Source organism: Castor canadensis, chromosome 15, assembly GCF_047511655.1.
Source record: "Castor canadensis chromosome 15, mCasCan1.hap1v2, whole genome shotgun sequence".
Lineage (NCBI taxonomy): Eukaryota > Metazoa > Chordata > Mammalia > Rodentia > Castoridae > Castor > Castor canadensis.
In genome coordinates, this window is record NC_133400.1 from 49,362,108 (window position 1) to 49,387,382 (window position 25,275).

At 42.6% G+C, this 25,275-nt stretch overlaps 1 protein-coding gene and 1 pseudogene across 6 annotated transcripts in view; both read right to left on the minus strand.

The window, feature by feature from the left end:
- The window catches only part of Znf496 (zinc finger protein 496), a 40,534-nt gene that overhangs the window by 7,229 nt on the left and 8,030 nt on the right, over nucleotides 1–25,275 (minus strand). For all 6 annotated transcript variants that reach the window (XM_074056118.1, XM_074056120.1, XM_020166087.2 and 3 more), the window contains 3 exons: nucleotides 5,328–5,460; nucleotides 4,721–4,828; nucleotides 3,532–3,645 (listed from right to left, as the gene is read on the minus strand). In XM_074056118.1, coding sequence (XP_073912219.1) covers nucleotides 3,532–3,645; nucleotides 4,721–4,828; nucleotides 5,328–5,460 — 355 coding nt within the window. The remainder of the gene's footprint in view (nucleotides 1–3,531; nucleotides 3,646–4,720; nucleotides 4,829–5,327; nucleotides 5,461–25,275) is intronic.
- LOC109687947 (large ribosomal subunit protein eL31-like) lies at nucleotides 5,497–25,217 on the minus strand (annotated as a pseudogene).

The window sequence follows — 25,275 nt, forward strand, 5'->3', positions numbered from 1 at the left end:
TGGATTTGGAGTCGATGCTGTACTAGGTTAATTAAGACTTTTGGGGTTGTTATGCAGGGGGGGAGAGCGGGTCTCATTTCTGTTTTCAGGCTGACTTCGAACTCTAGTACTCAAGTGATTCTTTTCCCTTAGCTTCATGAGTAGATGGGTCTACAGGCCTGTATTACCATACTGGTTAAGGGTAAATGTATTTTTGCATGTGAGAAGGACATAAATTTGGGAGGACCAATGCAGGGACTGTAATGGGCTGAAATAATTCTCCAAAAATTCATATATTGAAATCCTAACCCTCAGGATCTCAGAATGTGATTACATTTGGAAACAGGGTCATTCAAGAGGTAATTAAGTTAAAATGAAGTTATACTGACCCCAATATCATTGGAGTCCTTATGAGAAGAGGAAAAGAGAAGGTCATGGAGAAGACGACTATTTGCAAACCAAGGGGAGAGGCCTCAGTTAAAACAAAACAAAACAAAAGCCCTTTTTTTTTTTTTGGTAGCACTGAGGTTTGAGCTCAGAGTTTCATGCTTGCTAGGAAGGCACTCTACCACTTGAGCCACTCTACTAGCCCTTCTTTATGTTATGTATTTTTGAGATGGGGTCTCATGAACTATTTTTCTGGGCTAGCTTTGAACTGAGATCCTCCTGATCTCTGCCTCCTGAGCAGCTAGGATTATAGGCGTAAGCCACTGGCATCTGGCCAGACTGTCTTAAAAAAATCCAAACACCACCACGACCAAAACAAAACCAGAAAGAAAAACACAACCCTCTAATATCTTGGTCATGAACTTTTTTTCCCCCCCAGTACTGGGGCTTGAACTCAGGGCCTACACCTTGAGTCACTCTACCAGCCCTGTTTTGTGAATTTTTTTTTTTTTTTTTGAGATAGGGTCTCGTGAACTATTTGCCCAGGCTGGCTTTGAACCTTGATCCTCCTATTCTCTGCCTCCTGGGTAGATGGGATTACAGACATGAGCCACTGGTGCCCGGCTTGGTCTTGAACTTTCAGACTCCAGAGTTATAAGAAAATGAATTTCTGTTCTTTAAGCCACATGTCATGAAATAATTGGTTATGGAAGTCCTAGCATATGTGACATGATGACATTTTAGGCTAAAATCAGCTCAAATGACAAAAGATGTGTAATCTCAAAGGGGTCGGAGGATAAGTAACAGTAGTGCTATTGTGTGCCATCAATACAATGTGAAAAATTCCTTGAAGAGAGAAAAGTAGATGATGTGAGGCTGTTAGATGTGTGCTCAGAATCCCAGAAACAGGTGTGTGAGTGCTGAATGTGAGTGTAATATATGTGTGGGTGAAAGGGGAGGGTGCCTGAACTAGCTGTCAGTACAATGTAGGAAAGACAGGGAAGAGTTTTTTATCTAAGTGCTTATATATGCATTAAATCCTTAAATCTTCAAAAATAACTCCAAATGGCAGCTATAACTTTCATCTGTGTTTCACAGATGAAAAATTAAAGCAGAGAAGTGAAGTTGCCCGGGCTGACTTGGGTTCACTGGGTGTGGGGGCAAAGGCATGGACCCAGGCACTGTGGGGGGTCAGGGGGTGAATAAAAAGGAGAGAGAGGAAGAGAGAGAGAGAGAGAGCACAAGTGCAAACCATGGTTTAGTAATAGGGAGTAAAGACCATGAGATTGGGGCCTGACAGTCTGAGTTTAGATTTTGTGCTGTTTGTGAGCACCGGACTCCTAGGCTCTCTGCTGTTCAGATGGAGAATGGAGACATTGTGGTACACAATGTTTGTGCACAAAACTGCACAAACATTTTACCCTGGTACAGTACTTGACATAAAAGAATGCTATGGTATGAATATGGTATGTTCCCTCCAAAACTCATTTTGAAATTTAATCACCATTGTCAGATATTAAGAGGTAGGACCAAGTGGGACTTTTAGCAGGTGAGGAGGGCTTTGCCATTCATATAATTAATGGATTAATGGGTTATACTGAGAGTAGGCCTAAGATAAAAGCCAGTTTGGTGAGATCTCTTGCTATGTGATGTCCTGAACTGCCTCAGGACTCTGCCAACAAAAAGTCCATCACCTGAAATTCCTCGACCTTGAACCAGTACATGAGCCAAAATAAGCCTCTTTGGTTTTTTCATAATTTACCCAGTCTATGGTATTGTCTTATTAGCAACAGAAAATAGATTAAGAGAGAGAACTTAACAAATGTGTGCGGAAGAATGTAAAAAAGAAAAAAAAGACAAATCAACATTAGCCAGGCAACTCATAAAGAAAACACAGTAAATAAGAAAAGATATTCCACCTTAGTGGCCAGCACAGTAACTTTCTAATCTGGCTGGCACCAACCAAACAGGTTGAGAGCATCCTGTGTGATCATGGATACAGAGAAGCAGTCCCTTACCAGCTGTCAGGGGGCACAGGATGGCAGGAAAGGCATTGTGGAAGGAGAGTTGGCAGCAGCTACCAAAATAAAAACAGCACCTACTCTCTGAATTCCATCCTCTCCCCCTTCTCAGATAGCAACCCTTTGCTTCTTGCCATGTGAGAGCAGATTCTGCATCAGAGCACAGTGAAGGGAGAACAAAATTGAAATCTCCTGTGTTACTGAACATCATCTACCTTCTGAAAGTATGTTGATGAGATGAGAGACATGCTATGGCTGGGAGAACCAGGGAAGGTTCAAAATGCAGCACAGACTTCAAGCCTGCACCTGAACTGAGTGGCCCCACAGGACCGCATGCAGAGGGAAGCTCTTCAGAATGTGAAGAGTGGACCTCAATTCTGGTGAGGAGTGGTCTTATCCTTCCAGATCAGTCACACTGTAAAATCCCCTTTGTCTACACACCATAGGGGGCCCAGCACAAATGGTTGCATGCCCTGAACAAAGCGAGGTGGAAATAACACCAATCTTGCCTTCAAAGCATCACTGGTATGAGATAATATGTAAATTTCCACAGCTGCAGGAAACCACTACAATACAGTGGGCTAAAGTAAGGATCAGTTTGTCATTCAGTAGAACTTGACTTTGATATTCAGAAGAACAGCTGAACTGTGAGGATATTAAGGATGTGACATTTTAGTCTTTGCCTCTGTGGCGGTGACTTTTACCATGATGATTCAGAGTTCACAATACTCCAAGGGCAGCAATCACTTTCGAGAAGACCCTTGCAGCTTTGGCATTCCTGAACCTGCTCGTTGATGACAATACTGTCTCAGGACTCTGGCCATCCATGAACAGGGAAGAAAGGCATGCATGCCTACCAGCATCCTGCCTCAACCCACCCAGGAAAGACAAGGGGACAGTATGGGATTGGAAGTCAGCTGGAAAGAGACCCCAGCAAAACAGAAACAGGGCAAGTGGTTGATGACGGCACAACAGTGGTCAGCAGAAAACTCCAAAAGTTTAAATCCTAACAGCTCCACCAAGATGCATGTGTATACCACGCACATTTTAACACACCATATACCACAGACACACCCCACAAGTGCACATTCACACCATGCATCCCTGAGCCCTAGCACATACCCTACACTTCAGCCTTCCTTACCTGGGCAGGTGCTTTGAGTGAGCATCACCTGCTGGCAGGCCTGGAGCTCTGGCACTTGCAGCTCCTCCCATTTCCTTCTTTCTTCCACCTGGATTGGCTGGGGACTGGGAAAGTCTTTCCAAAGAAGAAAATGGAAAAGTTTGTCTCGTATTGGCATCACTACCTGGAGCTTGAAGAGAAGCCAGGCTATGATCTGAGGGCACTGGGCTCCCCTCTGGATCCTGGCACGAAGTGGCCACTCTGTGTTTGCTGAATGAATAAACTTGAAGGCAAAATGGGCTGACACCATGAACCTGGGTTCTGAAGCTAGCCAGAATCAATGTAGATCTTGGATCTGCCTGTTTACCTTTGTGGCCAGAGACAAGTAATGGCCTTGACCATGAGTTCACTGCTACCTCCTGTGGTGGGTTCTCTGCAGACCTGCAGAACCTCCACAAACAGCCTGTGTAAAGTCTGGAGACAGAGATAGGAGGGACAGGATCTACCATGCCATGCTGGAGGTTCTGGATGCTTGCTCCAGGCAAGGATGGTGCACCAGAACCTGGTCTGCTCAGTGCCAACACTAGGTCCCAAAGGGGAAGGAGGTCCAGGACTGCTATTGCTTCTGTACAAAGCTATTTCTTTGAAGGGGCAGACTCTCCAAAGAACCACACAGAGGTTACAAACACAAGTTCTGGGTATATGGAGTATCAGGGTGGGTGGGAGGGGACAACAGCTGAATACTGCTGCCAAGGCTGAGCACCTCCTACAGCCCCTTGTGTGAGCACGGGTGGGAGGAGCAGGCAGGTGAAGTCTCTGGAGATGCTGTACTTAGTGCCCAGTCAGGAAGAGACACTCGCCACACAGCCTGGTTTGTCACAATTGTCTGACCTCACTCCTGGAAGGCCCTCTGGCTTGTCAGCACACACCAAGTGCTACTTGCAGGCAGAGGAGAAAGAAAGTCCCATTATTTCTTAGTTCCTGGTTGAGGGAGTATAATCCTCATAGATGGCAAAATTAAGATCCCCTATTCTTTCTGCATGATGTCAGGGATAAGGCAAGACATGGGACACCAAGACGTAGTCTGGGGAATATGAACAGATGATTGGGAACTGCCAAAAAAAAAAAAAAAAAAAACAGGGAGTGGCCCAGCTCTAGCAGGCAGTGACCTTTCACCTCACCAACCACCCACTTCTGGAACATTACTCACCCAAGTAGGAGACCTGGGGTCCTTCTTTGCCCTGGAGGTCCTGCAACTCTGCGGGCCGTGGCTCATTCTCTTCTCTCTGGGAAAGATCCGGCTGGGCTGGTGGGTCATCTGTTTAGAGAGGAGCAGGATATGTTTCAGTTAGTGATCTACTCCTGCAGGTGACATGGCAGGCCCGGAAAGGAGGCAACAGAGGGATGGCCAATGGGCTGTGACACACTTAGAGGACACATGGGCCTGCAAAGTCATGAAAGGCCAGAGCAAGCCAGGAGTGGCAACAGAGGCAGCACACTGGAGGGAGAGTGGTGGGCCTGGGGCAGCTCTCTGAGACCTATTAGGTAAGTCTGAAAAAGAGACAGTTGAGCAGAAATGAAGAAAACTAGAGACACTAAAATCATGTCATATTTGGGAGGCCAAGGGAGCCTGACCTACACATGCTAAAAAGCATGCAGTGGCCAATGGGACAAACCTCCGATAGGTCCCCTGCATAGATGGCCTCCTGTCGAGGTTGGAGGGTGAACAGAGATCTGAGGTACAGAAGGAGGCTTATCCTGACTCTGAGACCCCTGCCAGTTCCCTCGTCTTGGGGGTGTGGGGAGTTAGGTCTTACTCGGAGGCATTGAGACCCCGCAGTCCTCCCCAATGATGAACTCTCCGTAGAACCCAGTCTGGGCAGGGTCTAGCAGGGACCAGTCCTCTTCAGAGAAGCATAAGATCATGTCCTTAAATGGAGAAACCCGGTTCTGAAACCACAGGAGAACAGGGATGTTTCAGTCCAGAGATGAGCTAAGTGTCTTAGTCCATTTAGGCTACTATGACAAAACACCATAGGCTGGGTGACCTAGAAACCATAGACATTTATCACATAGTTCTTTTTTTTTTGGAGGTACTGGAGTTTGAACTCAGGGTCTCACATTTGCTAGGCTTGCTAGGCAGGCACTGTACCACTTGAGCTACTTGCCAGCCCTGATTTGGGTTTTTTAGAGATAGGGTCTCTCGAACTATTTGCCTGGGCTGGCTTTGAACCATGATCCTCCTGATCTCTTCCACCTGAGTAGCTAGGATTACAGGTGTGAGCCACTGGTGCCCACCTATCTCATAGTTCTTGGAGGCTGGAAATCTAAGATCAAGGCACCAGCAGACTGAGTCTCTGGTAAGAATCTACTTTTTGGTTCAGAAAGCATGGTGGAAGCAAGAGAGCTTTCTGGAGTCCAACAAGTGTGTGCTATCTGGCTGATACTACAGTCTCACTATGCACAATATTTGCAGTCCTCTGGATTGGTAGAAAGGAGAAATGGAATCATCAAAACTGAATTAGCAGCTAGGTGCTGGTGGACTCACATCTGTAATCCTTGCTACTCAGAGGCAGAGATCAGGAAGATCACAGTTCAAAGCCAGCCTCAGGGAAATAGTTTACAAGCTCCTATCTTGAAAATACCTAATACAAAAAAGGCCTGGTGGAGTGACTCAAGTGGTAGAGCACCTGCCTAGCAAACATGAGGCCCTGAAAAAAACAAAATAAAACAAAAAACTGAATTAGCTAAACGTATGGCAACTTTAAACATTCCTTGGTCCAAAGTCTGACCTATGTAAGGGTCTCTTGAATTTACTCTTGCATCTTTGTTTGACTCAGAGGAAACCCGATACTGAATTAGTCCCTTTGCATTTTTTTCCAGACTCAATCCATTTTAGATGGGGACTATCCATGATGCCATCATCTTCCAAATATTTACCAGGAAACCAGGAAGACAGCTCTGTTTGTTCCGTTAGAAAAGTCTTTTTGCCATGGTGGGGTTCTGTGTCCAGGTACAAGTGGTCAGAAGTCTTTGTGTCACCCCAAGCAGCCATAGTAAAGAGGATGCCTTTGCTATTACAGCAAAGACCAGAAGCTAGTGGCTTCCAGCCAAAGTTGTGTTAGGTATCAAATTGCTCTAGAATGAGTATTAGCAGAGCAAGGAGGCGTAAGTATGGTCTTGCTATGAGTACATAAATTCCTTTGACAAAGTACAAACCCATTTAGAAAAATACTAGAACAGAAGCTACCTGGCTCTAATAGGTCTCTATGGATGAACCCAAATTTAAACTGGTTAGTGATCTTTTTAGTTGGTTCCTAGTAGAAATAGTTTCATTGTTTAGAAAAATAGTATGGCTTGGTTTGATAATTCTGCTTTGCTTTTGGGCAGTTTTATAACTTTATTTTCATTCACTAGTTAGTTCTCATCCACATTGACTGTGTGTAGATTTTTGAACTTGGTAACAGGTGCATAAGTCACCAAAGTATAGAGCTTGTTTGGTGAATCTTCCTCCTCACATGTTTTCTGGATAACCATACACAGATACACTATGGGACATTTCTTATTCTTTTGGGCCAAACAGCTTTGATGAGTCTGGTATCACTGTATACATCTGGAGTCCCCCTCTTCTTCATTATAAATTTCCAGATCTCTTTGAGTGACTGAGGGACACACTTCTTAAAGCCCACTCTGTGGATCACTTGTGAATGTTGATGGCGTATTCTCAGGTCACTACCTTGTTGATGGCAAAATGGCTCTTCTTCTTACCATCTTTCTTTGAAGGAACTATTCTGCTGGGCTGCACTGTGCATTCTTTTGATTGATAAACTCTCTAATGCTGCATTTTTTGTCTTTCCAAACTATATAAACTTAATAGACTGAATTGTAGCCAATATCATGCTTGGTCAAAAGATTGAACTAGCTATCTTTACCTTCCCAAAACAAGTTTCTTCAGAAATAACTGAAGAGCCCTGATTATGATTGGATAGATGGTCTCCCTCTTGTTCCCATAGTTGGGTTTAAAGACATACCACTATTCCTTACCTACAACTTTCTCTCTGCGGGATATGACTTCCTAGGAGTAGGCCTTCCTAGTGATGCGGAATGGGACCAGAACATATAATGTCCACTTAACATGTTATAAAATTGGACTAGAGGTGTGGCTCATGTGATAGAGGGCCTTCTTTGCAAGCGCAAAGACCTGAGTTCAAACCCCAGTACCACAAAACAAAACAAAAAAGTGATAAAATCAATACAGCAGCCACCAGCCATGCTTTCTCTGAAAGATCTCAAAAAAAAAAAGGAGAAATGATATGAAAAGAATTCTGAGATGTACTAAGTTAAGTTATGGGTTAGATAATGGAGGGAAGAAAGAGATAAGAAGGCCACTTTAACTCATAGCTCCAAATTAATCAACAAAGAAAAAAACTTCCCCAAGTTTCTCTCTTGTGTACTATTGACTCACCAAGACCACACTGCTTTCTGCTTTAGGAACCAACCAGTTAAGAAGTAGCAAAAACTTCTGTGTACAGTTAACTTCCTGTACCAGGACACTGCTCCCTTCATGTTATCCTGACCTTATCATACAACCAGCATAGGGTCAGTGCAAAGAATCTAGATTTCTTCTATCCAAAATTTCATTATAAGCAGAGGGGGTAAATTCAAATTCAAATATGATATATTTGATACATCTTAAGAACTTTTGCAAATACTCCAATGCTCCCCTACCCAGCACAACAACAACAACAATAATAAAAGGGCCAGGTGATGGAGGCTCACACCTGTAATCCTAGCTGCTCAGGAGGCAGAGAGCAGGAGGATTGTGGTTTGAAGCCAGCCCGGGCAAATAGTTCTCGAGACCCTATCTTGAAAATACCTAACACACACAAAAAAAGGCTGGTGTAGGCCCTGAGTTCAAGCCCCAGTACCACAAATAAATAAATAGATGAATAACATAAATAATCTTTCAGGATTGCTACAAGCATAACAAATAACATATGAAAAATGTATACCATAGTGACTGACACAAAGTAAATCCTCCTTTGTGACAAGATTGTTATTGTCTTCATATTATTAAATGCACTGCCAAATCACAACTTAAACAACAATTTCATTATAAAACTCCTACCCCTTTAGGTCTAGTAGACATTTTTACTTGCTCTCTGGCCAGGTGAGGAATTTGTCCCAGGACATGCCTTTAACAAGGGCACCAACATTGTGGGATTCTAGTGAGGGCCCACTTCCTTGCTCTTAAATGAAAGAAGGCTTAAGACAAGTCACTGCAGTTTTTTTTCTTCTTCTTCTTCTTTTTTTTTGGTGTACTGGGGTTTGAACTCACAGCCTTGTACTTGCTAGGCAAGGGCTTTTAAGTCATGCCTCCAACCCACCTGGAGCCTCTTTTATGAGAGCACTAATCCCATTCATGACAGCTCTGAGTTGATAACCTAATCACCTTCCAGAAGCTACCTCTTAATAGCACTGCTCCCGGTGGGGGGGAGTCAGGATTTCCGCAAAGATTCAGACCATAGCACTAGAGAGTGGGATGCTACAAAATAGGAGGGTAGAGTACAAGCTGGGGCTGAGGACACAGCTCTCAGCAACATGGCAGGAAGCAGAGAAAGCAGACAGGCCAGGACCAGACATGCATTACTTCACAAATCCTACCAAGACCTGCTTCCCTCTACTTAATTTGTTTGGCAAAATACAAATGGTAGATGCCTCATGGGTGCTATGTCTCAAGTGTAGAGTAACAGGATTTTCTCAGTGCTAGGAAGCTGTGCCCCACAGATTCCATGGTGGGCTACTGGGAAGTATATCAAATTACCAATGTGCTCACCCTCCAATGCAGAAATTCCATTTCTTTTTTTCCCTTCTCTCTCTTTTTGGGTGGTGCATGGGATCGAACCTAGGGCTTCATGAACATAAAGCAAGCACTCTACCACTGAGCTACATCCCCAAGCTCTGGAGATCCAACTTGTAATGTTTCTTTTGCACAGGAGCAATGTGTAGTTGTCTACTCCAGCTCTTTACTGAAGCATGGATTAAACAAACCTTTTGCCCACCACTGGAGGGTGAGTTAAGTCAACTAGAGGACATACTTCCTACAAGGCATTAGAAGGAATGAGAGCCTCTCTGTAATAAGGGAATTCTGCACCAGGTGTGCAGGTAAAAGAAAAGCAGGATGCAGAAGGGGCCCCAGATTACCACCCTGGGCAGGTGTACAGGAGCCAGCATAACAGCTGGGATCCTGAGATTAAGTGGGAGACTTTTTCATGCACTGAACTATAGACTATAAGCCATACAATCCACATACTGCGTGACCATAAAAATAATGAAATACTTTATATAGTTAATTGGAACAGTTTAACAAAAAGCAACCTGCAGGACTTTTGTATTACTGACACCTGTGTGGAAAAAAACAGAACAAAACCAGAATCATGTTTTAAACATATGCTCTTATATCTACTTGAACTTCTGAAAGAATAGCAATTAGTGCCTGGGGGACAGGGACAGACATCCAGGACAGGGCTGGGAAGGACAGCTTTTAATGAATGTCCTCTAGTACATTTGACTCTTTCTTTCCCAAGTATACTTCTTTACTTTTAAAAATTAAAACCTAGAAAAATACAGTAATACAACGAATGTGAAGGGCGCACAGCTGTGGAACTAGATTCTCCAGCTTCGCTTGGGGATCCTGCCCCCAGGGGTATTTGGCAATGTCTGAAGACAGTTTCTTTTGTCACAATGAGGGGGTGGGGGAGTTGGGAGCTTCTGGCATCTATTGGGTAGAATGTAGAGGCTAGGGATGCTGGTCAACACCCTATAACACAGGACAGCTGCACATGACAAGGAGTGATCTGCCCAAAATGTCAACAGCACCACAGTTGAGAAACTTCTGTATAACACCCAGGAAATTCAACAATCCAATGTCTCTCTCTCTTTCTTGTGGTGCTGGGGATGGAACCCAGGTCCTGTGCGTGTTAGGCAAGAGCTCTACCACTGAGCTAAACATGCAGCCTCTAATGTATTTTGAATCACCTTTAGATAGTAGGTAAGACAGTATTACCTTTCCAAGAAAAATAAGCTGTAAGGAGCTGCCCAGGTTACGGTGATACAAAGTCCACAGGTTTCCAATGACCCCTAGATATCTTGCTAAATAGAAACTGTGTCTTTAAATGTCGACCATCAGAAATACAAGAGACACTCCACAGTCTTCCATGTTCAATTATTTTTTGTTTGTCTTTCGTGAAGTCGTGTCTCATTATAAACGATCAGAAGCATGATCCTCCACTGTGTCACTGATGATGCAGGACAACAGCTCCCTGTACTTGCTTGGCAGGAATGCAGGTATCTGGACAATAGTTGGAAGTGTGAAATGAAAGCAAGTGCTGTGATCCAGCAAATTGTGGGAAATTTTCCTAAGGAAATGATCAAAGATGTGTGAAAGAGGTATGTGAGCAGATGTACAACACACTGTTCCATAGAGCCATGTGTGAGCTTTACCTCTGTTTTTCCTAATATCTGAAGATTTACTCTGAGCATGGATCATTTGCACTATACTGTAGAAAAAAAATACCCACATAGCTTCCTCTAAGACCTAAAACTCCTCCATTTCTTCTGACAGAGCATGGAGTATCACAGGTGGGAGTGTGATCTCCACTGAACTTCTTCCCCTGCAGTTCCCCAGAGGGAGGTCACACTGGATACAGTGGTTAGCTCACTTCATTTTTTTTTTTTGAGATGGAATATCGCTATGTAGCCCAGGTTCGCCTTGGAATCCTGGACTCAAGCGATTCTCCTGCCTCAGCTTCATGACTAGCTGGGACTGTAGGCGTGTGCCACTGCTACCAGCTCTCACGGCACTGTTTGACATTTATTTTTTATTTGTTGGGACTGGGGTTTGAACTCAGTACTCTACCACTTGAGCCACACCTCCAATTCATTTTTCCTCTGTTTATTTTGGAGACGGGGTCATGGGAACTATTGGCCTGGGCTGGCCTTGAACCATAATCCTCCTGACCTCAGCCTCCCAAAGTCTGGTATATTTTTAAATGTTAAACTTTCATTATATTTATCATCTATGTCAATACACATGGAGGTCTAGCTCATTGACTTAAACTAATATGTGCAACTTCATAGACTGCAGTTCACTGTATCTATTCTCTGTCAATAATGTTTAGGTTTCCCCCAACATTTTGCTACTATAAGCAACAGTTTAATGAACTCTCTCTCTCTCTCTCTTTTTTGGTAGCACTGGGGGTTTGAACTCAGAGACAGATGCTCTACCTCTTGAACCATTCTACCAGCCCCTCAATGAACTCTCTTATCTCTCTCCCCTGTCCATGTTCAAGTGTCTCTAGGGTATATATGTAGAAGAATTATTAGATTTGTGGGGGCATACATCTCCACCTACATTAAATATTTCCATATTGTTCTATAAGTGGAATACCACAGCACACTCCTACAGCAAGAGTGAGCATGGGTCCCTGTTTCCAAACCCCTGTGCCCAGGCTGGGCACTGTCGAATGCACGGATGGGCAGTGAACACACACTGTAGCTCCCATTCTCTGATGAATATTACTTCTCAGATTTAATGGCCAATTGGGTTTCATCTTGGTTGAGATGCTCACTTATTTTCTTTGTCCATGTTTCTACTTTCTAATGGCTTGCTTTTACTATGTGTTCTTAAAGAGGCTTATAGTTTTAAAGTATAGATGCATTTCACTATTGAAACAGAAAGGATAAAACAATTTCAATTTTTTTTCAGTGCTGGGGATCGAACCCGGGGCTTTGGGCACATTAGGCAAGTGATCTACCACCAAACTACACCCCTAGCCTTATTTTAACAATAATAATAGAAAAATCTGGACTGGAAGCATGGCTCAAGTGGTAGAATGCCTGCCTAGCAAGCATGAAGCCCTGACTTCAACCGCAGTACCATCAAAGACAAAAACAAAACAAAACAAAAAATCAAAACTTTCTTAGGAGGATAAAAAGGTAAAGGGCCAGCTTGGCAAGACCCTGCCTCCCTTCCAAAACTCTCTAATTTCTATACTTGAAAAAGTACAAAAGTATAGTAAATCCGCCTTATTCGTGAATTTTACATAAGGTTGATCAAGTGTGGTCAAAAAATAAACACATCAAAAGAAAATTTAAATTCCTGAATGCATTACACAGCTCAGTTGATCCTGTGTTATCATCAGCTGTATTTGAATCACTGTGTGAGCTGAGCTGTTTCTCTATCATTTTGTGCAAATACAGTATGCCTCCCAAAAAGCAGTGGTGCTCAAAAAAAGCAAGGTAAGAGTTATGGTAATCCTCCCAAGCCAAAAATGGTGCATAATGTACTTCACTGAAGTGCTAAAGTGAAAATTTTAGATTTATTGAAATGTGGCCTGTCTTTAGCAGCAGTTGGGCAGTGTTGTGGGAAAAATGAATCAAGCATTTGCAGTACAGCACTGAACTCTATACATATAGAGCATTGGCGTTTTCTCTCCACAGTGGTCTCCTCTGAACCATAGACATGTGGATACCAAGGGTCTACTGATATCTGTAGAGTATTTTACGCAAATTGTGGCCCCTAAAAGAGACCATTATTTTTTTGGGGTACTGTGGTTTGAACTAAGGGCCTACACCTTGAGCCATTCCTCCAGCCCTTTTTTTTTTTTTTTTTGTGAGGGGATTTTTCAAGATTGGTTGGGTCTCACAAACTGTTTACACAGGCTGGCTTTGAACTCGTGATCCTCCTGATTTCTGCATCCTGAATAGTTAGGACTACAGGCATGAGCCACCAGTGCCTGGTTTTGGTGAAGTTTAAAAGAATGTTAATATGGGGCTGAAGGTTTGGCTTACGCCATAGAATGCCTGCTTTGCAAGTGCAAAGCTCTGAGTTCAAACCCTAGTCCTACCAAAAAAAAGAATGTTAATACGAAAAATAATTATCTATGGAACAGTGATGAATTGTATATACAGGTTCTACTAAAAGTCACTTCAGGAGTCCTTCTTCCAGGGATCAGCTGCCATGACCCAACATAGGCAACCACCATTAATGCCTCTTGAACAACCCAGCTCAGTCCTCCTGCCAAAATGAGCTGACCTGAACTTGACTCAAATCCTACCTGAGAGAAGTCTACTTTACAACTGTCTTTCCATTCCCCAGCATACTGCCTGCATTACAGACACTGAAAGCCACAGGAAGAAACGTTAGAGGCAGGACAGACAACTAAATGAGCAGTGAAGACTGCATATGAGTATTTCAATGTCCAATTCCCAAAACATAGGAATATGTTTAGAGTTTGGATCTAGAATGCTCCAAAGGTCATGTGTTGAAGCCTGTACCACTTCTGGGAGGGGTAGAAATTTCAGACTTAGAACCTGGTGGGTGTCTTTAGGTCACTGGGAGTAAACCTCAAAGGGACTGTCAGAACCTGTTCCTTTCTCTTCCTGCTGTTTTGCTTCCTGGCTATAGTGAGAGGTTTTGCTTGGCTGTGTGCTTCCACCACGATGTGCTGCCTCGCCCAAAGCAACTGAACAGCTGATCATAGAATAAAACCTCTAAAGCTAAGTCAAACAAACCATTTTTCTTTAGAAGTTGACCATCTCAGTTATTTATCACAGTAATGGAATGTTGACTAATACACCTGCCTATTAAAATTACCTCTTCCTCCCACTAAGAACTACTAATACAGAGGGTTAATCTGACTAAAGTGCAATGCATGTAGTGTCAAATACTATGGTGAAACCCCTTGAACTATAACTACACACTTAAAAGATGAAGGACAGGAAAGTAAAGCAGGTCCTATCCAGGGGTGGTACTAGTATGAGGGGGGAGGGCAAATGGAGAGGGTGAAGGAGGGCAAATATGATGGGTGTATTTTGTATACATGTATGAAAACAGAACAATGAAACTTGCTGAACTTGTTCTAAGCGGGGGAGGGAGAATAAGGGATGAATGATGGAAGGGATGAATCTAATTGAGATATATTGTAAAAATACATGTAATATGTAAATGTCACAATGCATCCCCTCTGTCCCCTATACAACTAATATATGCTGATAAATTAAAGAAACAAAACAAAACAAAAACTAAAAGCCCTGAACACTACATAAAAGAAACACAAGACTCAAAAAGGTGGAAGCTGGGTGTTGGTGACTCACACCTATAATCCTGGCTACTTAGGAAACTAAGATCAGGAGGATTGAGATTTGAGGCCAGCCCAGGAAAACAGTTCTCAAGGCCCTATCTCTAAAATAACAAGAGCAAAACGGACTGGCGGTGTGGCTCAAGTGGTAGAACGCCTGGTTTGCAAGCATTTGAAGTTCTGAGTTCAAACCCCACTCTCATAAAAGAAACAAAGGTGGTGAAGGCAACAGATGGACTAGGAAGCTTGGAAGCTTAGCAACACCATGGTTATGAGTTCCCTGCTTTTCCTTTTTGCCTCACATATCCCAGAAATGAAGCTGGGAAACCAGTCACACCAATGAGCACAGACAAGAAAACAAAACAAAGAAATAAAACCTTGACAAAAGCCTGACTTCTCAGCCACAGGGCCAAGAGAGGGGCAGCCTACCAAGACCATCAACAACCCCTCTACCTCAGCCAAGCACCAAAGAAAAAACCTGGGCCTCCCCTCATCCACATCAGCAGAGAACAAGCAGGAAGCCTACACTTGCCAGGCTGCAAAGGGATGCCTAACCCCCGAACACCACTGCTGGGTGGTCTCAGAGTAGGCTGGGTGGGGAGCTGGACTCCCATCCCTATCCCCAACACAGCCTATCAGTGGAGCTCACAGGAGGACCGGGACGCCCTACTCCTCATGCAAATGGGGAGCACTCTCACTTCCGTTCCAATGCAGCATGGGGGGAAGCTGACTTGTTCTCTCACCAGGCACATGACCCCCATCGCCCCATGCTGTGTCAGAAACACCAAACACAGGTGGCTGAGCTGAAGTTTAGATAAGAGCCAGAGTCCCACAAGATAAAAATGTCTAGGTTTCAAGAGAAAAATCACTTACCAAATCAAGAATCAGAAAAGATCTCAAACTGAATGAAAAGACAGATGCTAACACTGAGATAACAGAGCTGTTAAAACCATGGACAAAGAAAGAAGCTGTGATAAAATGCTTTGGTGAGCAATTATAAGTAGACTCAAAGCAAACGAAGAGCTGGACTGCCTCTAAAAGAAACACCGTGTCTCAGCAAAGAAGTAAGACACAAAGAATAACGTGTCCTAGCTACCTGGGACCTCTGGAGGATCACTGTTTGAGGCTAGCCCCAGCAAAAAGTTCAGGAGACCCCCATCTCAACCAATGGTTGAGGATGGTGGTACGTGCCTGTTATCTCCAGCTATGTGGGGAAGCACAAATAGGAGAATCATAGTCCAGGCCAGCTGGGCATAAAGTGAGACCCTATCTCAAAAATAACCAACATAAACCAGGTGCCAGTGGACCATACCTACAATCCTAGCTACTCAGGAGGCAGAGATTAGGAAGATAGTGGTTCAAAGCCAGCCTGGGCAAATAATTCATGAGATCCTGTCTCGAAAATACCTAACACAAAACAGGGCTGGTGGAGTTAGTTCAAGTGGCAGAGCCGCTGCCTAGCAAGTATGAGGTGAGGTTCTAAGTTCAAAACCCCAGTGCTGCTAAAAAAAAAACATAAAAAGGATTGGCAGGCTCAAGAGGTAGAGCACCTGCCTAACAAGTGTGAGGCCTGGAATTCTACCCACTAGTACTGAACAAAAAAAAAAAACCCTAAATAAGTAACTATGAAGGTGAACATTGAAAACCACAATACTGTAGAGAAAGCTCAGCAGATGGGCTCAACAGTGGAAGGGAGGAGATCGAAGAAAGACTCAAGTCAATTTAAGAAAGAAATTGTCTAGTTTGAACAAAGACAATAAAGACTCAAACAGATAAGAGCATCTTAGACACCTGTGAAAATGTAACATAAGATCTAGTCACAGGAGTCCTGAAAGGAGAAACAGAGTGGAAACAAAAAAGTACTTGAAGAAAAATGTGGCTCAGATTTTTTTATGTCTGAAGAGAGATGTAAACTTTGAATGAAAAGCTGAGCAAACCCGGAACTTAATCTAAAGAAATGCACATCAGGATCTAGCATAACTTTATGAAAACTGCAAAAAGGAGAAAAAAAATCTTACAAGCAGCCATAGTAAAACCAATACCTTCCCTATAGTGGGGAAATATTTGAATGGCAGATTTTTTTTTTTTAATTCATATGTGCATACAATGTTTGGGTCATTTCTCCCCCCTCCCTCCACCCCCTCCCTTACCACCCACCCCACTCCCTCCCTCTCCCTCCCACCCCCTCCCGGCAGAAACTATTTTGACTTTATCTCTAATTTTGTTGAAGAGAGAGTGTAAGCAATAAAAGGAAGGAATAAGGGTTTTTGCTAGTTGAGATAATGATAGCTATACAGGGAGTTGACTCACATTGATTTCCTGTGTATGTGTGTTACCTTCTAGGTTAATTCTTTTTTTTTTTAATTCTCCCCCCTGCCCCCAACCCCTCCCTTACCACCCACCCTGCCTCTTCTCTCTCCCCCCCACCCCCTCGATACCCAGCAGAAACTATTTTGACCTTATCTCTAATTTTGTTGAAGAGAGAGTATAAGCAATAATAGGAAGGAACAAGGGTTTTTGCTGGTTGAGATAAGGATAGCTATACAGGGAGTTGACTCACATTAATTTCCCGTGCGTGTGTGTTACCTTCTAGGTTAATTCTTCTTGATCTAACCTTTCCTCTAGTTCCTGGTCCCCTTCTCCTATTAGCCTCAGTTGCTTTTAAGGTATCTGCTTTAGTTTCTCTGCACTGAGGGCAACAAATGCTATCTAGTTTTTTAGGTGTCTTACCTATCCTCACCCCTCCCTTGTGTGCTCTTGCTTTTATCATGTGCTCAAAGTCCAATCCCATTGTTGTGTTTGCCCTTGATCTAATGTCCGCATATGAGGGAGAACATAGGGTTTTTGGTCTTTTGGGCCAGGCTAACCTCACTCAGAATGATGTTCTCCAATTCCATCCATTTACCAGCAAATGATAACATTTCGTTCTTCTTCATGGCTGCATAAAATTTGAATGGCATATTTTTCAAAAGCAACTGGAGGCCAGAAGGAAATGAGACAGATCAGAGGGAGCCAAGTCTCCCTGGGGTACTGGGGCAGGAGTTAAACACTGTTAGGCATTGTCAAGGCACTGTTAAATCTTTCTCTTTCCTTTTGTGGTACTGGGGCTTGAACTCAGGGCCTCACACTTGTTAAGCTTGCTAGGCAGGTACTCTATCATTTGAGTGACTCCACCAGCTCTGTTTTGTATTAGATTTCTTCTAGATAGGGTCTTCCAAACTATTTGCCTCAAGGAGGCTTCAAACTGAGATCCTCCTGATCTCTGCCTCCTGAGCAGCTAGGATTACAGGAGTGAGCCACTGGTGCCAGGCTTAAATTATTATTATTATTGTTTTTGTAGTACTGGGGTTTGAACTCAGGACCTCAAGCTTGCTAGGCAGGATTCTGCCGCTCAAGCCATGCCACCAACTCTTTTTCACTTTAGTTATTTTTTCCATGGGGTCTCCTATTTTTGCCTGGGGCTGGCCTCAGACCATGGTAGTCCTAGCTGTGACCATGCCTGGCTTATTGGTAGAGAAGGGTCTTGCTAACTTTTAGCTCAGACTGGCCTCAAACTATAACCTTCCCAATCTTCACTGCTGAGTACCTGGGATTACAAGTGTGTATCACCGGGCCCAGCATACAAAGAGAAGACAATGGAAGCAGCGGTAGTGATGACAGGGCAGCTAAAGAGTTCCAGAGAGTAGCTGGGGCAGAAATGACGGGGAACAGAGGAGGCAGAGACAACGAGGGAAGGCAGAAGTAGAGAGAAGGTGAAAGAGGACAGACAACCGAGGCTCAAGAAAGGTAGAAGTCTGTGAAGAGCCAGGGAAGACACTGAAGGCCCTGGTCATTAGAAGAGTTCCAGAGAGCAGCCAAGACTTAAGGCCAAGAGTCGCAGACACCCTAGGCCTGAGAGTTGTTAACACCAGTTACCAGAGCTAAGAGGCCTGTGTGAGAGCTGGAAGGCAAGCAGGTGCTGCCTGTATTTGCTGCTGCTGTTCATTGCTGCTAGAAGCTGAGGACTGTAATAGCTGCTGGGTGATTAAAGCCTAGGGCAAGCTGGGTGCTGGTGGCTCAGACCTGTGATCCTAGCTACTCAGGAGGCAGAGATCAGGAGGACTGAGGTTCAAAGCCAGCCCAGGCAAATAGTTGGTGAGACCCTATCTCGAAAATACCCATCACAAAAAGGGCTGGCAGAGTGGCTCAAGGTGAAGGCCCTGAGTTCAAGTCCCAGTACCGCCAAAAAAAAAAAATGCCTAGAGCAAAAGGCCTCTAGCTGTCAGGGTTTGGAAATGTAAGTCTCTGGCTCTGCCAGTCCCACCCCTAGGTGGGCACTCAAGGGCTTGGGACTGCTGGCACTGGTAGAAATCTCACTTTCAGGCATTGCCTATCCAAGCAGCACACAAGGACCTCAGCCAGCTGTCTGGTAACAGGAATGGCATAATATTCTTCAAATGCTAAAAGAAAACTGTCAACCATGAATCCTGTATGTGGTAAAAATATCCATCAGAAATAAAGGGAAATAAGATAACAGATAAAGAAAAAATGAGTAAGTTTACTTATTCATTTACTTATTCTTATTCTAAAAGAATTTCTAGCCAAGCAAGTGGTTCATGCCTATAGTCCCAGCTACTCAGGAGGTAGAGATCGGGAGGATCATGGTTTGAAGCCAGCTTGGGGGGAAAAAGCTAGGAAGACCTCACCTCGACTGGTAAGCCAAGTGTGGTGGTATGTGCCTGTGATCCCAGCTACAAGGGAGGCTGTAGGTAGAAGGATCATAAGTCTGAGGTTCACCCCAAGCAAAAATAAAAAATAAAAGCAAAAAAGGACTGGGGCATGCCTCAAGGAGTAGAGTGCTTGCCTAGTAAGAGGGAGGCTCTGAGTTCAAACACCAGTACCAAAAAAAAAAGAGTCTAAGGAAATTATCTAAACAAAAAGGAAACAACATAAGAAAGGAAGAAAATATAAGTCAAAATATGAGCAGATACTATAGGCTTTCCTTCTTTTAAGTTTTCTAAATAACATTTGCCATATAAATTATGCAACTTTCTGATGTGCTCATTTATGTATACAGAAGAAATGTCTAAGGTTTAACTGCATTATAAATGGGGGTAAAGGGTTGTAAAGTGACATAAGTTTCTATAATTACTCAAACCGATAAAATGTAATATGTATTCCATATGTGTATATGTATGTATGTAAGCGGTAATACTTAGAATAACCACTAAGAAAAGATATACACAGAAACACAGATGTTTGACTTACTAGGAAAATCAAAACAAATTTCTACAGAATGTTCAAATAACTCACAGAAAGGCAGGAAAGAGAAAACAGAAACAAAAACCAGACAGACATGTTTAAGCCCTAATGTGTCAATAATTATATTAAAATAGTCTAAATGCACTAGTTAAAACTCAGCAATTGGGCATGGGGTTTGGCTCTGGGGGAGAACCAATGTACTCCCCCAGAGTACATGCTTAGCATGTACAAGGTCCTGGGTTCAAAACTCAGCACTGCAAAACAAACAAACAAACAACAACAACAAACCCCAACAGCTGGCAGAGTGGCTTAAAAAACATATCCAGGCTGGGATGCTGACTCATGCCTATAATCCCAACTACTCAGGAGGTGTGGGGCTGGGGCACAGCTCTGTGGTAGAGCACTTGCCAGCAAGCACAAGGCCCTAAGTTCAAATCCCGAGACCACCACAAAACAAGACAAAACAAACAACAACAAAACTCCAAAAGTGCAAGCCAATCAAATGCTGTTCAAAAGAAACTCATTTCTTTCTCTTTTTTTTTTGTGGTACTGGGGCTTGAACTCAGGGCCTACACCTTGAGCCACTCCACCAGTCCTTCTTTGGGAAGGGTTTTTTTGAGATAGGGTCTCTCAAACTATTTTGCCTGGGTTGGCTTTGAACCTTGATCCTTCTGATCTCCGCCTCCTAAACAGCTGGGAATATAGGTGTGAGCCACTGGTACCTGGCAAAAGAAACTCATTTCAAACATGATGCTACAGCAGGATGATTGCAAAAGGATAGGAAAAGTACACATTTTGTGCAATAATTAATCAAAAGAAGGAAGAGAATCTGTATTAATATCAGACAGGGTGAGCTTATCAGAGAAAGAGAAGAACATTATATCACAACGAAAGGGTCAGTCCACCAAGGAGGATAGCAATCATAAATGCTTATGTACCAAACAAGAAAGGTGTAAGTTATGTGCGGCAAAAGCTGATACAACCAAAAAGAAATATACACATCAACTTCTATACTTAAGAGACTTCACTCCTGCCTTAAAAACTGATGGAATCATCAATTAACAGAAAATAAGTAAGGATAGAACTTAATAGCACCATTAACCAACAGAATCTAATCAATACTCACAGAACACCTCACCCAACAATACCAGAATATACAATCCTTCCAAACGCCCAAATAACATGTACCAAGACAGACCTCAATACATGGTTCATCAAAGTCTTGGAAGAAAGGAGAAATAAATCTCAAAAAGTTATAAAGAATTGAAATCATACAGAGTGTGTATTCTGCTCACAATGGAATCAAACTCAGTGTCAATAACAGACAGATGCTGGGCGGTGGTGCTGTATGATGGTACTCAGGAGAATGAGGCAGGAGAATTTTGAGTTCCAGGCTAGCTTGGGCTACATAGCAAGACCCTATTTTTAAGAACAAAACAGAAAGGTAACAGGAAAGCCATCAAGCCCTTAAAAATTAAACAATACACCTCTAAATAACACGACTGTCTGCCAAAAACAAAACAAAATAAGTCAAAGGAATCTATTTAAGAAAATCCTCCTTGAACTCACAAGGGAATTCAATATGGCCCCAGGATATGCAAACATATGAAACTCTATCGTCCTTTGATTTACTGGAAATGAATATGTTGGCATCAAAATTAGAAATACAATAGCATTCACAAGTACTCAAAAAATGAATCACTTAGAAATACATCTAACAAATCATGTACAACACTATATGCTGAGAATAACATTCACACCAATGAAAGAAATCTGAGAAATAAATAAATGGAGAGGCATACTACATTCACAGATTGAAATTCACTATTACTGTCAAGTTGGTAAAAATGTCAGTGCGCCCCAAATCAACACACAGGCTTCACCACATTCCTATCAAAATTCAGTGAGATTTTTTGTAGATGTGGACAAAATTATTCTAGAATTTATCTACAAAGGCAAGGCGACTGAAATAGTTAAAAGAGAAGCTTGGTGTTAGACCATGTGCTCATCATGGGAAGGCCCTGGGCTGATTGGCAGCACAGCAAGACAGTGATAATGACAAGTAAAATAAATTAGGACTGATGGAATGGCTCAAGAGGTAGAACACCCACTAGCAAGTACTGTCTTATTAAAAAAAAGTTAAAATACTTTTAAAGAACAATAAAATGGCAGAAATCAGACTGCCTAATTTTAAGACTTAATATATGACTGCTGTAATCAAAACTGTGTAACATTAGTTGAGGGTAAGACATAAAATCAGTGGATCAGAATAAATAACCCAGGAACAGATGTACAGACACATACTCAAATGACCTCTGACAAAGATGCCAAAGCAATTCAATGCAGGAAGGAGAACCTTTACAACAGATGTACTAAAGCAAAGGCACATCCACTGGCAAGAAATGAGCCTCAATTTAAGTCTTACACCTTACACAAAAATTGTGGATCACGGAGTTAAATCCAAGTGGATCGCAGATAATGGACTTCAAACATATCATGAACTTAAAATGTTTATATCACTTTTAAGAAAAAACATAGGAGAAAAATCTTTGGGACCTAGGAGTAGATAAAAGGGTTCTTAGACTACACCAAAAACATCCTGAAAGAGAAATCTGACAGACTGACGAGCATTATAAAGGACTCTGAAACTCAACAGTTAGAAAGCTAAAGGGTGCAACTTGAATATGAGCAAAAATCACAAAGAGGCATTTCATGGACGAAGTAGACATGACACAGAAGCACATGCAATATAGGTTTAACATTATTAGCCAATATGGAAATGCAAGTTTAAACTCACATTCAGATATAAATGCTCACCTAACCGAACAGCTAAAATAAAAATAACTGTGACCACAACAAATGCTGGCAAGTATGTGGAGAAGGTAGGTCACTCATATACTTCTGGTAGGAATTTAAGAAACAGTCATTCTGAGAAAGGACATAGTTGTTTCTTATAAAGCTAAGTATTCACTTACCATACAAACCAGCAATTGAATATCTAAGCACTTATCTAGAGAAATGATGACTGACATTCACACAAAACCGTGTGCACAAACTTGTAGCAGCTTTATAATGTAATGGTCCCAAACTAGAAACAACCACATGTTCTCCAACAGGTCAATGACTAAAGAAACAATGGTGCCACCACACCCTGGAGTACTACTCAGCAGTGAGAAAGAACTGACTATTGATATACAACAAGCTGGATAAAAACAGACAATCCCTGGATCGACTGTGATAGTAGATCATTTCTATGATATTCCTGAAATGCAGTGACAATGGCACAGAGCTGCAGATCACCTTGGTACCTGATACAGACTGATGAGAACTTGGGATAGGAAAGAAGCAGGTGGGGCTACAAACGGCAACAGAAGAACCTTGTAGTGCAGCAGTAGCTCCTGTCCTGCAGATAAGGAGGGCAATGTGATGGCTGGGACGCTTACTATATTGTTACAAGATATATATCTGTATCTATATATTTTTTTTTCAATGGTACTGGGCATTGAACTCAGGGCCTTCCCTTGCCCAGCAAGCCAAGCCACATCCCAGTCCTTTTGCCATTAGTTTCTTTTAGGATAGGGTCTCATGCTTTTGCCTGGGGCCAGCCTTGGACTGTAATCCTCCCACCTCTACCTCTCAGGCAACACATTATAGGAATGCACCATCATACCTGGCCCACAAGATAATTTTTTTAAACTCCATATTATACCACTGATGTTAAAAGTTAAGAGAAGCCTGTGGGTTTTTTTTTTTTTTTTGCAATACTGGGATTTGAACTCAGGACCTCACATTTGCTAGGCAGGTGCTCTGCCGCTTGAGCCACTCCACCAGCCTTCTGTGTTATCTCTTATAATAGCATATAAATGTATAATTATCTAAGAATAAAAAGGTTTATTTAAAAAGAAAACACTGAGTATTGTGGCACAGGAGGTTGAGGTGGGAGGATCATGAATTCTAGGCCAGCCTGGGCTATAGAGATCCTATCTCTAGAAGAAAAACAAAAACAGAGCTAGAGTTGTGGTTTAGTGATAGAATGTGTACACAGCATGCATGGGACCCTGGGTCCAATCCCTAGCACCACCACCAAAAACCACACAAAACAAAACATTTTATATGCACCTATGTGCATAACATCATTATTCACAACAGTCAAAATATGGGAGCCATCCAAGCATTCATTGGAGAATTGATCTCTGTGCCTTGCCTTCCATTCTGTCAAACTGGATCACACAGCCTTGCACCCTGATGCTCAGTACTAACCTTTCAGCACCTACTATGTTCTGTGACCACTGTCGCACATGAAGGATGCAGAAGAGTAAAATCCGTATTTCTTATTAAAAGTTGGTAGGACTGACATCAAAAGAATGGATAAACAAAATGTGCCATGAGCATACAATGGACCATTATTCAGCCTTCCAAAAGAAGGAAATTCTGATGCATAATACAAACCAGGTGGACCTTATGCTAAGTGGAATCTGCCATTTGCAAAAAGACAAACCCAGCAGGGTTCCACTTACATAGGAATCCAGAGTAATCAAACTAACAGAGACTGAAGGTACCATGGGGGTTGCCAAGGGTTGGGGGAAAGAGGAAATGGAGTTAAATGGATAAGGAATTTCAGTTTAGGTAGATAAAAAGTTCTAGAGATCAGTTGCACAACAATGTAAACAAACCTAACACCACTAAAGTATGTACTTAAAAACCGTCGTGACTAGATCTTTTTTGTTTTTTTAACCACAATTGCAACTAAAAATCTTTAAAACATTGCCCAGACTGGTCTTGAACTCATAACCTTCCATCTGAGCCTCTCAAGTAGCTAGGACTTCAGGTGCCACCACATGTGCCCAGCTCACAATGGTAACTTGCAGAGTACTAGACAGAAACTATGTCTTCAATAGAGTGACAAAACAGCACTGATTTATCAAAATCTACATACTGTGCTCACTATGGCATTTACAATGGACCTGGACCTATTTACAGCTGAATTCCAAACCTCACAAAGTACAAGATTCATAGCATCTCTTTGCAAGTGATTCTGGTTAAAGGCACTGACATTTTTTTTTTTTTTTGGTTGGTACTGGGGTTTGAACTCAGGGTCTCGTGCTTGCTAGGCAGGCACTCTACCACCTAAGCCACTCCACCAGCCATTTTTTGCACTGAATATTTTTGAGATAGGGTCTCGTGAAGTATTTGCTTGGGCTGGCCTAAAACTGTGATCTCTGCCTTCTTAGTAGCTAGGATTACAGGCGCCTGGCTAGGCACCAACTTTTAATTACAAATATGGGTCCTACCCGCTTTGTGTCCTTGGGGTTTGGCAATGACCATGGCTCACAGTAAATGCTAAAATCCATGGGCTGACCATCAGGGTGAAGGCATGTGCCCA